The sequence below is a fragment of the Protopterus annectens genome, chromosome 12.part0 (genome assembly GCF_019279795.1).
Source record: "Protopterus annectens isolate FY-2018-M chromosome 12.part0, PAN1.0, whole genome shotgun sequence".
Classification (NCBI taxonomy): domain Eukaryota; kingdom Metazoa; phylum Chordata; order Ceratodontiformes; family Protopteridae; genus Protopterus; species Protopterus annectens.
This window is the reverse complement of record NC_056746.1, coordinates 543,299,676-543,319,105: the sequence shown is the minus strand read 5'-3', so window position 1 is coordinate 543,319,105 and position 19,430 is coordinate 543,299,676. Positions and strand designations below refer to the sequence as shown.

General features: G+C 34.9%; 1 protein-coding gene across 1 annotated transcript in view; it reads left to right on the top strand.

Annotated features, from left to right (window-relative positions):
• The first annotated feature begins 253 nt into the window (after positions 1-253).
• The window catches only part of FAM20C (FAM20C golgi associated secretory pathway kinase), a 585,432-nt gene continuing 566,255 nt past the window's right edge, over positions 254-19,430 (top strand). The window contains exons 1-2 of the mRNA XM_044089695.1: positions 254-2,107; positions 5,084-5,262. Of these exons, the coding sequence (XP_043945630.1) occupies positions 1,545-2,107; positions 5,084-5,262 (742 nt within the window). The 5' untranslated portion in view covers positions 254-1,544. The remainder of the gene's footprint in view (positions 2,108-5,083; positions 5,263-19,430) is intronic.

Below are 19,430 nucleotides of genomic sequence, written 5' to 3'. Positions count from 1 at the left end.
CTGCAGTTCTGTCTGATTTGTCACAAACCGATTTATTTTTATGAGATACCAAGACTAAAAGACAAAATTACAGCTATCCACGAAAATCAGGGTCAAATCAGGGACATCCCTGAAGACGAGGGAAGGTGGAACGTGTACTATACGCTCACCTTAAACAATAACTAGCTAATAGCGCCCCCCATGAATCACCCGCATTTTAAGTCATGTTATGAAGGCATACCAGACAACGGACGGACAGCCTTTTCCAGCCTGGCAGTTAGTGACACCAGCCCAAGAAATCACTTTTACACGACTTTGATGTCGTATTGTGACTGATCCGTTCTGCCAGACAGTGCTAGATTTAGTGGAGCAGAGGCCGTGTAAAATCCTGCAGAAGGGACGTGTCATTCATTCTCCTGGGTAGGGATATAGCGCACCCAGACTAAGCTTGTGCACACGACCAGGAGCCGAGATTTTCTGCAGCTGAGCTGTGGCTCGGTTTATTTATTTATTTCCGTCTCCGTGTTGCTCTCCGGAGGACGTGCGCTCAGCCAATGTGCTGCGTGTGACATCAAGCGGAGGCTGGCTCTCCGGGCCCGGGGACGAGGTGCACACCCAGTGCCGGGGACGCACAGGCTGCAGGGTGCCGAGTCCGCCCAGCTGACCGCCAGCCAAAGGAGGAGGAGGGGGCAGTTCTTGTGCACCTGCCAAAAGGACTCACCATTTTCCTGGTGAAAGGCATCAGTGTTGTAAGACAGGTCCGATCAGACAGTTTCTGTGAGGAGGACACGCACTGCCCCCGTCTCCAGCCTTCGTCTCTGATGCTTGGGCCACGCTGCAGCTCTTCTGCAACTGAAACACAACATCCCCCGGGCAGTGCGCTTTCGTGGTCAAAGGATGTACAAGTATGACAGTTCAGTGTCATTTTAGCTGTCTTACTGCCTGTCTTGTTGAGCTCTGAACACCCCCGCTGACACTGCTAGGGTTGAAGGGTTTATAAAATCTGGATTCAACCGCTGCACGGTTACGAAGCCAATGCATGAGCTGCACAGCTTGGAAAGGAATCCGGTGTCCCGCCGTGGCGGTAGCAGTGTTGAAGCTCTGTGTCAGAGGATGGGGAGCAGCACCTTCTGCATCACAGCCACTTTGGGGGGATGATCTCCAATGCCGTCACAACTGTCTCTCATTTTTCTCCTACATTACGTTTCTGCTTGATCACCGGTTGCTGTCCAGGTGACCTTTCCAAACCGATCAAACTGTATTTTGGCCCACAATAAGTTTTTATAGCACTGTGCAATAAAGATATCTAAATAATTATTATTTAAGTTAAAAAGAAAGATTAATTTCTTTATTTTTGTTTCTCGCGTTAATCTAAAGACTATATATTTAAAACTGTTGTAGTAATGTTTATTTTCATCACTATACACCTTGTATGATTTGGACTAGCTACATGCCCATGTGTGCTATTTATCGCTTAGGGCAGCGGTCTGGGGGTATACAAATCAGGAGGCTCCATTGGCAAAGGATTACCTGTGCGTAAGACACTGAGAATTTATTCCTAAATCATGAAGATGATTCTGGTCCGTAAATTTCGGGTGCTAATCCTGACTGTTTTTTTAATAGCATGCACTTTGCATATTATGATTGATCTGTTACCAAAACTGGAAAAGCGAGCTACTAGGACTACCAATGAGGGCACCAGCGACTGTTCTTGCTCCAACAAGCCTAGCGAGGAACCTCATGGACGGGCAAAGCAGCGAGGCAGGAGCGCAGTGCAGTCAGGATGGCCTAACAAGCACACCCTCAGGATCCTGCAGGATTTTGGCAGCGATCCGGGCTCTAATCTCACCTCTCATTCTTTGGAAAAAACAACTGGTTTACCGGACAGGAATGAAGCACTTAAAAGATTAGAACAATCAAATTTAAATGGTAACAGTGGCAGCCGACAGCTTATTCAAGACTGGAGTAGAAGCAGAAACCAACCTGGAAAGGGATTTTCAAAACTGCATGCTTTGCTTGAACATCCCTTGTACAAGGTATCCATTCCCGACCTGGCTGAGGAGGACGCTTTATTCAACGTTAACAGTGACATTCGATTTAACCCGAAGGCAGCCCAGAACCCAGAATGGTAAGTAAGGCTAACTGTTGGCACAAAGTTAAAAAGTACAAGTAAACAGCTACGCCCAAATTAATAATATGAAGAAAGTAGTCATGCAGATAATATACTTGATTAAGGGGTATTACCTGCTTTACTACGCTTTGTAGCTTAAGCAGTCATGAATGCGTTCTTGGCAAGGGTGAAAGCTAACAATAGTTTTTGTAAGTGGGCAGTAAACACAGAACATATTAACAAAACAAATACTAGATTAGAAAGATATGCAACTGCGCTTGGACGTTAAGAGCATGTTACACAGTATTATCTTTATGCTAAGTCGAAGGGCCTGTGAGGATATTTGTCCTTCAGGAACGGTTTGAAAGCAGATTTATCTAAACTTTTCATTTTCAGTTATTCATTACTTAGAAACATATGGAAAGATGTAAGCATTTTACTTGTCCTTCTTTACAAAGGTCTTAGAAGGAACTTGAAGACAAACGTAGAGCAGTGCTGAATTGTTACAAATGCAGAGGTGATGGGATATGGGATTTTTACATCATCATACATAATAATCATTAGTAATAGACATACATTAACTTTCATTAAAAAAACAGCGCTGCCTGAAGTGCTACTGTGCTTTTCCCCGAGAACCGATTTTGAAATGACAATAGTAAATCATTAACTGTAGCAACCCAGACGAAAGGGAAACAAAAATTATTGCAAAGGACAGCAGTACCCAATTGAAAATCTGTGCGTGGTGGTAATGTTTTCAATTTTTGCTGTGTCCAGCTGATTGTTTTTAATTCATTCCGAGATGTAGAATGCAGTTTGAGACAGCGTATTGTAATGAGTTTTGCTGTTGTGGATAAACAGATGTAACTCGAGATAAAAATTAGGCCTGAATGGTTCAATATCTTTATGAATGCTTCATCTTGCTATCTAGAGCTTATTATTAATGGTTATTTTATTTTTATTATGCTTATTTTATTAATGTAAAGGCATACGAGCCATTTGGTTGGTTCAGAATGCTGTCTAGATAGAGACATATGTGTATATATATATCTATATATATATATATATATATATCTATATATATATGTGTGTGTGTGTGTGTATAGAGAGATATAGATATATATGTTTAGTTACCATCTGTCTATATATATATATATATATATATATATATATATATATATATATATATAGAATATATGTGTACACACACAATAAAACATCTGTCTTATGGAGCAGGATTTTTGTAATTATTAATTTAAGCATCAGCACAATTTATACTATAAAAGGGCATCTATAATGCTGTGTATTGAAATCCTTGTGTCATAAATACATACTGAGTTGCCTTTATGTAGGCGTTAAGGCTGTAATTAAAAGTCAGGATAAAATATTCCTCCATCTTTTTATAGACTATTTGTATTAGAATAATTTTAGATGGATATTTATATGGAGTGTAGTGGTATCTCTACAATGAAAGTGCAAATTATAAGTTAAATGGAGTATCTGCTATATGGATACTATACTACTGTATTAATACAGGACTTCTGAACACTGCATATATCACAGACAATATGTTTGCTGTATTCTTTTTGTTAGGCATGGTTAATACTAACAAAGAACCTATCTAAATATTAAACTTAAAGTATTTGAAATTCAGAACAATTTTGCTATAGTAAATAGTGCCATAGAGGTACATGAAGACGACCAGCTGAAGCTTCTCTTTCACATTACATCTGTATTTTAGAGTTTCAACATATTAAATGTAGTTACATAGCACTGAAGGCTTCATTAATAACAGTGCATTTGGAATTTAGAAGTGACTTAAACGACACAAGCATTCTATTTTTCAGTGCAAATATATGTGAGCATTACATTAATTCATGCATTAGTAAAAATAAATGTTACCATAAAGTACATTAATATACCATGTTTCTTTTATTCATCTAAAGATTTAAAGTATGAATAAATACTTCCTGCATAGCTGAATCCTTATTAAGCCAGCTTTGTCCATCTGGCAGGACTGAAGCATGTGTTAAGTCATGACAGTGAAAATAATAACTTCCACACTGTATTTCCAAGAAAAGATGAGGAAACATCCCTTTTTATGTAGTCTGGTCTCGTTAGTCATATATTTCATCACTTCTCAGCAGTTATTTTTCCTAATTATACAAAATGTAACCATGGAAAAAAGACTCTTAGGCTTTCATTTCTATGTCACACTATCCTGGGTTCCCAAATATCCCATTGTCTGTCACATTATGATCAGTTTCATGATAAGCAGAAAAACATTTTTTTCTGTATTTCTTATGCTCCTCTTTATCTGACTAATTTACATTCCATTTCCCAACTAACTCATTCATTTTCACACCTGAATGCCTGTAGCTTTTTCTGGGGTGTGTGATATGCAGTGGGCAATCATCTTTTACAAAACACAGTGATATGATACCTGGTGTATAACAAAACATGAAGCTATTAAATCCTGAAAGCTAATTTAACTATTGTTAATCCTATATAAAACTAACAGTTAAATCTGTGTAAATCTAAGTGTGTGTGTGTGTGTGTGTGTGTGTGTGTGTGTGTGTGTGTGTGTGTGTGTGTGTGCACATGCTTATGTGTGGGCACCTGTGTTATGTGTGTGGTGCAAATTTGCCTAAATCTAAGTATGTTTACGTGTGATTATATAGATCTTTCCTTGTGTTTGTGTATGTGTGTGTGTGTGTGTGTGTATGTGTGTATGTGTGTGTGTGTCTGTGAAGTTCTGTAGTCTTGCTAACATGGTTGTGAAACCAAGTGATTACCAGAAGGAGATGTAGGTATTTTCTATTTTTTTCTGTTCAGTAAATTACATGTGTTTTGACAAAATGCAGTATGAAAGATAAACTAAAAACTGTACACTGTTTACACTAATGTTGAAATGTACAATGGTTTCTGCTTTGCTTATAATGATAGGTTTGAGTTTATTTCACTCAGAGGCACACTGACTCTTTTTTATTGTTTTAGGCAAAATGAAGACAATGGAGATACAAAATTTTCACCTACTGCAGAAACATCTGTTGATTCATACCCTAACTGGTTAAAATTTCATATTGGGATAAATCGCTATGAGTTGTATTCGAACTCAAATCCAGCTATTGGGAACTTACTGCAAGATCTAACTACACAACGGATCACCAGTGTTGGTAGGTAGTTTCAGTACGAGCTTAATGGAGAATTTAATTAAATGTACTCAGTAAAATATGCATTAATCTCTCAGCTGAACAGGAAATGGTTGTCCTTCTACATAGGACTGAGCTATTGATAAATCATTAAGAATTTGCTTGAATGTAGCTGTATTGCAGGACAGTAAACTGCCTGTTTCCCATATGAACAGTACTTTCTGAGTGAAGCCACTCAGGTTTTTCAGGGTTGCAGTGTAGGAGGAAGGTTTAAGCATCCAATTTCTCTCTTTGGTGTGTGTGTGTGTGTGTGTGTGTGTGTGTGTGTGTGTGTGTGTGTGTTTGTGGGGGTGGGGGTGGCAACACAGTTTTTTTACTTGTCTGCCACCTGGTGGAGACCAATTGCAGTGCAGAGTATATACCTGAAAGGGAGATGGCATGCCACAGCTTACTACAATACTTGCTTGTCATTTTTACTGGAATTATTACTCTAGAGTGAGAACATTTTGAGAAAATACCTATTCTGTTAATATAGCATATTTATACACACCATGGGTAGTACACAAGATCTGTACATGGCTAAACCACATACTAGAAATGGATGAAGGTCTGCCTGTTGCATTATTTGCAATACTATGTCGCTGAAGTCTGATGCAAAGGATTGTGGGATAATCACTTTTTACCTGATGTTATACTTTCAAGAAACAAATAAAAAACATTTGAACATTGCTATGTGCTACATATAGAATAGGATAAATGTGGTACATAACATGTATTTAAACACCCCACACAGTATGAAATTGTACATAAGCACAAAAATATACAGGTTATTTATCACTTTATTAGTGATCTTTTGCTGAGAATAATTACTAATTTTATTAAATGTACTATTACAGGGTTTATTTAATGTTTCCAGAACATTAGTATGTCTTCTTAACAATATTACTTAGAACATGTTAATTCTCATGAAAAGTGTGGCTAATGATATTCTTTTTACAATCTCATGCACAACTTGTTTGTATCTCTCAGACTAAGTGTACTTTTGGCTATGTTATTGTCTTGCTTCAAAATGACAACTTTAAGAACATATTTCTACACAACATCTGCATCTAGTTAACTGTTTATAAGGCTTACCTGTATGCAGTTTATTTAGAAGCTGGTCTTGTTACTTGATAAAAAGTCTGTTTTCAGTAATGATGTAAGATGGGCGCAAGTGCACATTTATTGTCCTAGGTAATAGACTGATATAATATTCACAGTTTAACTAGTGGAAGGAAATATTAAGTGAATATGGGAATAAAATGGACATTATATGGTCACTGATGATTTCCACCCATGGTTTCATGACTTGGGTACCCTCTAAAATGTTTAGCAGAGGTCTTGCTTCAAACACTTGCAGTGAAAGATTTAAGATATTGGTCATAGGTTCTGTATTTTTAACTCTATTAAAATACAAAGAGTGTGTACTTTTGTTTAAAGTATCAGTACTTTGTTATCACAATACTGAAGAAAAGTTACATGAAATGTATTTTTTTTCTGTTCTTTTAAGTATTTTTACAATATGGCAGTAATAAGTAGAATTGTGGTTCTGCTTTTTGACACGTGCAAAATGTTTAAGTAAAGTAGAAATACAAACTAATGAACAGATGAACAGATAGATAAGTAAATATAGAAGCAATGAATCATTTTAAATGTTTTATAATCTTTAGGGTTAATGAATATTGCTGCTGTTTAAAAAATCATGAAGAAGTCTTAATCTGCAACGTAATGTATAATACTGTTGGGTTTTGTGACCCAGTCTGTATGTCTAACTAACTTCGCCAAGATGTCTGTAAGTTGTTTTTAACCCCATGTCTCTGTGGTATACAGTATTCTGATACCTTATAGAAAAATAGCCACTCTACAGCCAGATAGCATAGTTTTGTACCATATTAACTTAAAATCATAGAATTATTATATAGTGCTAATTTTCTTTGTATTTGCAATATTTTATAACAGGTATGTTGTAGTGACCTGACTTTTTTTCTACTGCAGCCAAAGTGAGCTTATATTTTTCCATTGAAACCTTCGTATTTATTGTGGACTGTCAGCACACCACACGTTTTCAGTCACTCTGTACATGTCCACTATGGTTACCACACTGCCTATGTTAATGGCACCAAGTTTATTAGTAATTATTTCTTAACTATAACTAAGTTGTTGCTGCAGCTGGCTTTAACAAACCTCACTAGTCTGTCAATTACACTTATCCGTTTAATTTGTTCAGTAACGTGTGTTAGTGGCAGTTGCTTTACAGTAGTTTCATAAACAAAACATCCAGCAATGACACGGCGAATGGCATTTAAATATGCTATGTGGTACTTCATGCCGGCGTAATTACATTAAACTTGGTCTTTGAGGAGTAGATAGCACTATGCACATCATGCAATGCACAAAATCCCATTACTATTATTTTGTATGCAACATCCATAAACTTCCGTAAATACGTTTTCTTATATTTTCATTGAAAGCCACATTATCATATTTTTTTCTTGGTTTCCCTACACTTGGTCAGGCTGAAATGTCCTGACCTTCATTTGCTTACAGGAAAAAAAAATAGAGTCATAATGTGGTTTTACTGTATTCCATTAGAAATCATTGCTGGTCCTATTTCTAAGTGTGAGCTGGCAAAGATTCACTTCTTTTGGGAGATTCCACCCTTCTTTCAGTTGATATAACTATGGGGTATTATATAGAAGTTCAGAGGGTGAGGGGCTTGCCCCCTGCAAAAAATGTTTAAATAACATTTTTTTTTTGCCTTTCTGTGTTTTTGGCATTTTTTTCAGTGTTTTAGATTGTTGCCTTTGTTGTAAGTGAACATTTTGTAGTTGAACTTTATTTGATTATTGCTTTGAGTCCCAGAGGACTATGATTGCTGTTTCCTCACTGGAATGTTTTCAGATATTTAATTACAGATTGACTTTTTTTTTTATTTCGGGAGAAAGCTGTCAAATGACAACATGAAAAAGATTATTAAATATGCTTACTAGAAAAAAGTAAGGCATACATGGCTGCCTTCTTCTTGTATAGGTGTTTTGGCACCTTTTTCTAAGTTTTAGTATGATTGTGTAATTTTCATCATCTACCTTTCTTTATGATATGCAAAGGCACTTATGTAGGTAGTAAAGAGCTTTAGCAACTGATTTCTATAGCAATCGATAGTTTTTATGGGACGCTATCATAATTCCATAGTTCCTTTAAACCTAGTAACACCTTTCAGTCTTTCTTTGCTTGAAGAATGCAATACCTTCCAAAGCAATTAAATAAATCAATATGTAAGTAAAAAGTACACAAATCAGCTATCAAAAGAAACATGATGCCATGCTTTCAGCAAGTTTATTATAAAAAGTAGAAAACAAATAATGTCTTTAATTTTAAAATGCTATTAAGTGATTTTGCCCATTCAGTCCTGGGTAATCATTGGCTTGCACTCATAGTTGCTACAGGTGTTTATTATATTCAACTGACTCTAGAAGACATCAATGCTATGGACTATGGGAAGAAGATTATAGCATCCCTTGCTGAATTATTAGATTGATTCTACAACTTATGCAGATGATACCACACACATTCCAACATCAATAAGTCAGTCATTCAGTACTGGCATGCCCATTTGTTTCAAAGATTGAGATGAATATTAATGATAAAAATGCAAGAATATGACATTCATGCAGAGCAAAATTACAATAATAATGTTCATATCTTGGATGTGAATTCCTATTCAGTTAGTGTGCCCATGTCATAGAAATCTGGTTTTGCATTCCTATTGAAGTATGCCAGATACTCAACCAGGTAAAGATAGTTTTTGTAATACAACCTGCAGAATTTGAAAAAAACAAGCTTAAAAAATATTGGGCTTTCTTAACTTAAAAATTACTATTGTAATTACTACATTAAATGTAAATGAATGTCAAAATGATTAAGAACTTGGAAATATTCAAATCATTTAAATAAGTTTCTGGACTACAGTGGCACCTTATTACTATGTTTGATAGACACAGAAGTAAACTATTGGCCCTATTAATTAAATATAACTAAAAGGAAATGGAGCAACTACAGACTGAACTTATCACACTTGATTCAAGTTTAAGAAAAGGCTTAATGTTTAGTGTTAAGAAACTAGATTATAAAACAGTATTTGACTGTGTGGAAGCCCACTCACAAGAAATTATGGAAAGTAAAAGTAAAAAAAAAAAATAATGTGTGACATGAATGAGTATTTAAACAAAAAGGCCTGCCTTAAGCCTAAACGTTTACAAATAGACACTTATCAATATGATCTGAAGGGTAAAAACGGCACAAGAGAGGATGCTAATAATCAAGGTTTTAATGATGAAGACCTTTTGTAATTTCTACTTTTACAATGGCCAAAAAGACTTCTCAACAATTAGAACTGGCAATAAGGAAATCAAAGACAGCATGAGAAAAAGAATTATGGGTAAGAAAGATACAATGATTTTAGGTCTTCCAAAGGAAAGGGTTCAACAAGGATGTAAATCAAGGACAATATTTCAATGATCAAAGTGTGGTCATAACGGATGAGGACATTAAATGTTTAATTGCAACAATTTAGAGATAAATGCTAAATATTTTAAATTGTTTAAACATGGTTTTACATTTGTATCTTCTCATAGGATGGATTTCAGTAAGATATTATTAGAATTATGCATTTTCACTTGAAAATTAACTTTAAAACTTTTTAAATTTGATATAAGGGGAGATAAAATATTAGTCAAGAGAGTTTAAGAAGGAAAGAACATTTAATCCTGCATTACATCCATTGATTCAAATACATGAAAAGAAATTTGAGCAAGAGATTATTAATTCATTGAATAATTTGAAAAATATATAATTATGAGACCAGATAAAGTGGGAGATCTTGTTAAAATGGACCAAAGAGATTAATATTACTTAAATGTATGCAATGCTGCAAAATGGCCCTAATTATGAATTGGTTTTCATTAATGAGGTTAATATAGCTAACAGAGGGGTATAATTTATGACTGAAGATATGCTGAGGCAAGGAGAAACTGATAGGAAATATATGAATATTTAAAAGTTGATAAACCTATGGTACCAACTATCTTTATTGCAGTTAAAGTGCATACATCTATTAGGGACTATGAGGGTCTGTAATGCAAACTTTTGTGATATTTAAGAATTAAATAATTTTACTGATATACTTTGTCATTTAATTAAAGACTCTTGGCAATTTCTAGCTGGGTTAGAACATGGAATGATAAATAATAATAGTAGGTTAGTGACAATGGATATAGTATCTCATTTTATTACTATGCCCCATGTTTTTTAGGATGTAATGGCACTATGACGTTTTTGACAGAGTGTGAATTTTTAAACTCTAATGATGTGAATATCATACAAACTTTTATGGAAAAATTTCATGTAACAACTTAATTTTTCTTGATGGTGAAAATTATCAGCAGACCTCAGGTGTCACAATGGGTGCAGCTTATGCCGCCATATTTTCAAATATAATCATGTGTTTCTGATAAGACTATTATTTAAATCAGAGTTTTATAAAGCTATTAAGTGTTATACAATCTTATTAGATGATGTATTTATCATTGAGGATAATGATGTTGAAATATTTAATTAATTCTTTGATTATTTTAAATTCTATGACTGTTTTTTGAGAATCACATTTATTTTTTCATTTAATGAAATCAACTATTTAGATGTTAAGATAAGTTGAGATAAAATAAATAATTTATTACTAATATTCATAGAAAAGTTGGGCAGCCATGGTGGTGTAGCGGTTAGCATTGCTGCCTCACAGCAAGAGGTTCTCCCATTCGATTCTTGGCTGGGGTGCCTTCTGTGTGGAGTCTGCATGCCCTCACTGTGGTCGCGTGGGTTTCCTCCAGGTGCTCCGGTTTCCTCCCACATCCCAAAGACATGCAGTAGGTGGATTGGACACTCTAAACTGGCCCTAGGTGTGAGTGTGTGCGTGTGTGTGCCTTCTGTGGAAGGTTGGGCGCCGGGCTGGCAACTCGACACTGTAAAACTCCACTGCCAATCATGAGCGGACAGATGATCCACTGTGGCATCCCCTAACTGGGAAAAATCTGAAAGAAGAAGAAGAATATTCATAGAAAAGTTATTTATAGTAATATATTTGTATATTAAAAGAGATGGCATCTATACTATCAAAAAAGCATAGTGAAGGGCCAACTGGTTCTGTTGCCAACATGATATCCGAAGAAGGATTTTTTTAAATGAAATGGCTGTATTAATTAATATGTTTAAACACAGGGGTATCCCTTGAATTTATTATACAATTTAAGAGATGAAATTGTGTATAAATGCAAAGAAGGTACATATATTCCACTTCTGGGAATAGGGATAAAAATACAAACATGGAAATAGATTTGAAACAAGAAAACACATATTGCAATGGTTTTGACATGTCTTAGTGATTCCCACATGGTGTCATCTATTTTAGAACAAAGTTGGAAATTACTTTATGTTAAGAGCATACATCAACATTTTTAATGCCAGACCAAGGATAATATTCAAAAGAAGGAGGAACATAAACTGGCTTTTAGAAAATAATAGAAGAGAGGAAAGAGGTAATCAGAGTAGGAACTGCACACAGGATTGTGGTTATTGTAGTCAGTGTAAATTTACTGTTTAGACAGAAAATATAATTAGAACTATAATGTTATATTTCTGGATGATATCAATTGTGCAAGAAATGGAGTAGTACATTTGGCACAATGTTCGACATGTCAGGCATATTATATAGGTAAAGTTGAACTTAGCTTAAGAAATACCATTTATGAGTTTGTTAAAATATAAAACACAGTAATGTCAATAATGCCTTGGAAAGCATGAGATGTGTGATCTTTTTCTATATTTTTGATTTGGTATAATAGAAAAAGTGGAAAAAATAAATAAAAGGGAGAAATTCGGAAGAGTTAACTGAATATAAGGAACTGCTATAGCAACTGCATTTGCAAGCCAGTATTTACCCTGGACTGAATGGGCAAATAACACTTAATAACATTTTAAAGTCAAGGGTAGCTGGGCTGTAAAATACTATTTTAATATCTAAAGAGTGTTTTACTAATATATACAGAAATCATAATATTATGGTATTAATTTGCTATATATTTTATAGCTTTAATAATTATGTTTGCATATTTAATTGCATGATGTATTTTGGTCATGTAATCATAAACTGGTAAAAGGGACAGTAATCTGCAGAATGATTGTTCTGAGGAAGTCTTGTGACAATAGAGACAAAAGTGCTAAATGTTGTTTGTTTTTTATTTTTGTAATGAAATTGCAGAGAATATCCCATTCAGTCATCATTTTCCTTTTGATACTTGTTTAAATATATTGCCATTAACCTTATCTAAAGTAAAAGTAAACAAATCAATTCATTTAGATCAGAAGTAGTTAGACATATTAATACATCTGAAATATATTGAACTGCATTTCTCAAATAGTATTTCTGATTTGATTCAGTAATATAGAAATGTCCTGCCATATTCCTTATTGTTATGTCTACTAAACTCTGAAACAGTTGTTACTTTTCAAGGGAGATATATTTGGTGTATATCTTAGCTCTTGTAATAATCAATTTCAAATACCTGGGCTAGGGCAGAAACTACTCTTTATTCTATAGTTGAATAACAAATAAAGTTTGTTTTAGCTATACAAGAAACACTGGATTTGTGAGACTTCAAAAATTATTGTGAGTTTATGATGATATCATTGCTTGCCAAAGTGGAGAAATTATTATAAAACCTCAGTTTATGTAAATAAGGATGTTAATTATAAGAGGTATATTCCTATATGAGTGTTGCATTTGTTACGGTAGTACAGTGCTGATTCTGAGCCTATGATGAATTAAAACAGTTATTTTAGCTGGTATATATTTGACAGGTAGAAAGCCATGTTTTAGTTGCAGACTTGATATATCTTTGCCAATAGGCCTGCCACCTTGTGAAACAAGAAGATAAGTTGCTTTACGGCACTGTTTTTTCTGTATGACTTCTTTAATGATAGATACCTTCATATGTAAATTGTAAAACTGGGTCTATTCAAGTGAACGAATCCAATGACTTTTTTTTTCTAATAGAGCACCCAAAACGTTAATGAGTGGAAGTCTGAAACCTTGTTGTTTATGTTTTAGAGGAACTAAGAGTGAGGCGCTGGGATTCTTATTTTTACTACTTTAATTATTTTAGAAATTTCTAGGCTAAGCCTGCAATTGGTCATTGCTTGATTAGTGTTCTACCCTGCTAAACAAATGTAAATAAATAAATATATAATTGGGTAAGAACTTTTTACCATTTACCTAAGCATGTAATAGGAAAAATATACAATAGTTTAAAGAGAATAGAACATATTTGGTATATAAAAGTTGCTGTATAGAAATGGTCATACACTTAAACAGCTGATGCATGCAAGTGGAAATATCACTGTATTTGAAACTGTTAATGTAACCTTTGTATATGGATGGTGCTTGAACTTTTGGGTTGTCATGATTACAAACAGACATTTACAGAGGTAAGTGGTCTTAGTTGTGAGATAAATTAAACTGTATTACAGTTAGAGGAAATGTATGGTGTTAAGGTATTCTATGTAGTGGGTCTTGCTGTGGAGAATGTCTTGTTACCTGGTCTTAAGGTTGTATGTAGAGTTTTGATGTAAAGATAAAGAGTTCCTAATGACAGAGAGAACTTAAGAGAATATCCAATAGTGGAGCAGATTACATTGGGATATGTATGCATGTATATATATATATATATATATATATATATATATATATATATATATAAATGAAGTGGGAAGGCATCCAATTCATAGCAAAGGGGTTCATAAACTGTGCAAGGAATGGAACAGGAGGAATGAAATTATACACACATTGAGCAAGGTTTACAGTTCTCCATGAGGTCCTGAAGGAGAACTTATCAGAAACAAAGTTCCCAAAGCAATCTCACTAAACCTGTAACTGCTGAACTTTCAGACAAAAATCACAAAAACATTTTATTTATTTATTTATGTATTTTTGAGAGAATAAGGTCTCCTGCACTCCCACATAGATGACTTTCCTGTGTCGCACCCTTAACTTATAAATATCAACTCCATGGCTGCAGAGTGTCTGAGAAAACGGAAAAAAAATCCCACAGTAAGGGAAAGAAATGGTTTCTCACAACTGCATTGTCCTCAGATACAGAAACCATTCTTAGAGCTGCATTGTTGATATTTTATTTTATGCAATATTCTTTATTGAATAAGATTCCAAGTGACTGTATACACACCATGGTTTTTAGAAGTAGTCTTGTTGTATTTATTAAGACAGGTGTAGCAGTTTGCTATACATATATGATGTGATACACAAATACACATTTTACTTGTATAACTCTTTCTAAAGGACATAGATGTGGGAAAGTAATGTATGCAGTTTGAAGGTGAGATGTCATTTTTGGTGCTGAAGCACATCCGCATGGGGCAATTCCTGAGTACTTGATCTGACTGTAGACATAAATAACTGTGGTTTGTAATAGTTTCACTTTCAGCAAGGCAGTACTCTTCATGATTGCCTCATTTTAAGTTTTCGGGAGTTTGCAGCATTGCAAAGACCATTGATTTTTTTTTTTTTTTGGTAGTGGCAGGTTAGAAGGCATTATGTTTATGAAGTAGGATTGTTTAAATTTTAAAGAAGTAATATAAGTAATAAAGGATTAGTATTAAAACTAATCACTGTGGAAGAACAAGGGCAAGCAAACTTAGAGAATATAGAGCTTAGGACATCTAAAACCTGAAACAGCAGTGTTATAAATGGTTGGAAAACATAGCTGTAGAAAGGTAAATGCCATGTAAGCAATGGGATACAAATACACTTTTAATTGGGCAACACTCTGTTCAGTATAACCACAACAGATACTCTACTTTCCAATATATATACTTAAAGCTAAAAGGGTATAAGTGAGTAGGAGAAAAGAGAATTGTGTCAGAATAATGCATTCTTAAAAAGTATGAGCTTTTCAATCAAAAATGTCTTATGAAAAAATGTTGCTATTGTAAAGATGCATTTTTCAGTGATCAGTGTTCATCCTTGGCCATAGACCTCATACAAGATTGATAGTGACAGCTCTCCATAATTGTAATGCCCGGATAAACTTTATCACTATATCATAAGTTTATTTCATTTTTCAGTACTTGAACATTTTCTGTCTCCCTAATGTCTACATTCTCTGTTTAGTGTACAGAACTACTACAGTTTATCTTGTGGCCTCTTTTCAGCTTCCATAGAATTTTAGAAGAAACATTGTATGTTCTTGTTGTTGATGTATCGAGAAATCAGAACTTGTTTTTTCATCTGAAGTCCTGAACTTAGCAGGGATGAAAGCGCTTAACCATTTGGTTGTATTATATATATATATATATATATATATATATATATATATATATATATATATATATATTTTTTTTTTAAACAAGTTTATTTTTTGGAATCTGGCAACAGTCTTTTAATCATTTCTTGTGAGCTGTGGACTTGTCATTGTTTTTTTGGATTTTAATTGAAGTAGGTGTTCTAGTTTTAGCCTTATTTTGATTGACACCCGAGCTTCAAAGAGAATGACCCCTACAATGTAGTATCTGTGTTGTGCAAAACAAGGTAACAATCCTTATAGCTTCTGCAGTACCTCATTCTCATATCATTGCTCATTGTTTACTTAGTTCTCTCCCAAACAGTGGATAATGTGGTCTGTACCCTATATAGCCAAATTCCCATTCATTCACAATTTGCCTTGAATTTGTGACTTGTGTACTGTAGACCTTTTCCAGAAACTAGAGCATCAGGCATTTCTTGTTTTATAGTATAGTCATTAGTGCAGTAGTCAAACTAATACTTATGTTTAATAGTTTCAATATTTGATGGAACTTGGAATAACAATGCACATATGATGCATGAGTTCTTTTCTCTGGAAAAAGTCTAACCCCAGCCGGCTACACAGACAGTCTAAAACATGGTATATTAGCAGCTCTTCATTTGGACTGTTGCTTGGTATGCACTGCAGATGGTACAACCATTCATTATGTATTCTGTTTGTGTTAAAATTCCTGGTGAAAACACTTTCTTTGCAATTTCCTATACCTAGATGTAATTCATGTGTCTTCTAAAACATTTGATTTCTTAGTTGACTGGTAACTATTATCTTATCATCTTTGAACATCAAGCCCTGGTGATAGCTAATTTCATCCTTCAAAGTAAAAGAATGCTACAATTATTTCCTTACTGATTATTTCTGCTCAGACCAGTATCTCTTCATTAACATCTTTCAGTTGTTGTAGTTTTGAACTGGCAGCAGTATGCATGTGACACTCTTACTTTTAATTCTATCATTAATACCTGCAGTATAACCCAAACATTGTCTAGTTCTTCGAAAAGTTCTTGATGCTGCCTTGGGACATGTCTCTGCAGGTTCATTATGACTTATTGAACCATATTTGTTCAGTGGAGAATATTGCAAATAAATGTCACTGAAAGGCACTGTCAGTGAAATGCAAAGTTTGTTTTTTCCAGTGGGAAGCATCTAAATGAGAACAAGTAAGCAAGTAATGTTTTGCTGAAAGTGGATTTGAGTGAAATTGTTTTCATGGTGTTGTCTACCAGACAAATTACAGCTCAATACTCATTATTTTCCTCTTTTTGGAGTACTTTGCAATGGGTTTTTGCCTGTTTCTACTTGCACTTCTTTACCGCGTACATATTCGTGGAATTTCTGATGTCCAAGTACTGTTTCTTGCAGTTAATTTCTACCTGTGCATGTCTCTTTTGCACATCTGTAATTGTTCTTGGCTCCTGTATGATAATTCCTGAATCATTCTGAATTGCAACTCAACTGACTTTTCCCACATCAAGGTATTTTAGTGATGGAATATCTGTAATTAATTTCTTGGACATTTTGACATTCTTATCTTGTTCATAGTTCCATTTCAAGACTACAGCATGGTATAATAACATTAATTGAATATAATTATCTCAGAATATTTATAGATTTTTTCATAATAATACATTATTCCTAGAAATTTTTGAAATTCCTGTTTGCTTTACAGTTTTTGCAGTTATGCATTGGCTGCACTATTTTCTAAATCAGGTTTTGGCCCATGCAATGCTAATATATGAGCCATGTAGTTTAAACTTGTCACTCTCATTTTGCATTTGCTGCTATTAACCTTGACATTATGCTATTTTAATATACATTTTATACATTCAGCAACTTTATCAGTTTCTTGTCATGTACTTGTGCCTGAGACCATATTAATGTATCATCAATTCCATTAAAAAAAAATTCTAAGCCTTCAGTTACATGAGTAACAGCTATGTGGAACACCCCTGATGCTGATGAGGTATCAAATGGATGTTTAGGAAAACCCATACCATCTTAGTGGCATAGTAATTGCACACAATTTACAGGTGTATTAATCTAGCATTATTTGCCAAAGAAACTTTGATTTGCTTTTAGTACTGAGAAAAAATAGTGTGGCATTCTCAAGGCCATGTATTCATCCATAAGCTTAGTTATTTAATTCAAATTTCATGGAGTAATACTAGAGTAAGTATTTTCTTTCTTTACAAAAGTGACTGTGTTTTTCATCCACTGTGTTGGCTCGAATTACTTCTTAATTGCATCTAGGATTTCTATTCTTTTTCATTCTTATTTTACATTACTTTTGAGTGCCAATGAGCCTTTACTTGGAACATATTGTAGTGGGCCTGCTACAGGTTTTATTTGTGTCTGACTTTTTTTTCCCTTGTGAACTTTCTTATCCTGTCAGTAAGGTAGCATAATCATGAAGAATGTTAACTTCTGTTCTGCACAGCATTTGAAACATCTCAGTGATAGTGTGATCGACTGATTTATTAAACATGACTGTTGATTTTATTGTATTAATTATTTCCGACTTCTATAGCTATTCACAAACTACATGATCCAAAATACTAGGATAATTGACTTCAAATGCAACAGTTTAAAAAAGAACATATTTTATTTTCCTACCAATATATCAGGAGTTTATGAGCTAATATTACAAGCCAGTGACCAGAATAATTTAACCTTCTGTACACAGCTCTTTCTTCTCAGAGCCGCATATACCAAAACATTAAAGATATGTCTGACAAGATATTAAACATCACACTAATATAGGTTCATAGGTTCATACTAGGCTATCTGCCCTAGGGCATTTGTAAGCCTAGCCAGAATGTGTTTGGCTTTCGCCACCCATTTTAAATTTATTTTGCTATGCCCTCTTTCGAGGTTAGTATACTGTGCCTCTGTCTAACAGTGACACAGAAGTGATACCCGGGGTAAACCTACGATCTCCCATCCACTCATCAAGATTCCTCTTGAAGAGAGTCAATGAGGGACTCTGCCTAACCTGGACTGGGATTTTATTCCAGAGTGAAGGGAGCCTCTGGGTTATGAATCTGTCCCTCCAGCATGTCCTATTTATTTCAGTGCTGAGGTTCAAGTCTCTCGAGCACGTAGCTCGATGGGATTTGGATTTTCTGAGGTGCAGCATGTCCATTAATTTCGGGTTGGACATGGCTTTATACGTCAGACACAGATCGCCTCTGAATAGGCGGTATGCCACTGAGTAGAGCTGGAGTTTCTTTAACCAGGCAGCATATGGCATCTGTTTGAGCCCCTTGATCCTCTTGGTGAGGTACTTTTGGGGTATTTCCAGTTGCTGCAGGTGTCTGGTAAGGTACATCCCAAAAGGGGCATTGTACTCATTTATGGGCCTGATGAGGAATGAGTAAAGAGGCACAATGACCTCCCCTGATCTAGATGTGAATCCCTTCATGATTAGGTGGGCTATATAAAATGTTTTTCTAACCACTTTGGCCAAGTGGTTGTCAAATGAGAGATTGCTATCAACTTGGGTCCCCAGGTCCCTAATTACTTCTTCTGTACTTAATGGATTACCACCTATGTGGTAATTTGTGGGCACTTTGTTTTTGCCAAAGGGGATGACTATACACTTTTTGGCATTTAGCTTGAGGCCATGGCTCTGGCACCAGTTGTCTGTTTCTATGAGGCCCTTTTGGAGGATGCTTGTGTCAGCTGGAGAGTCGATTATGGTGCCCAGTTTGCAGTCATCTGCGAACT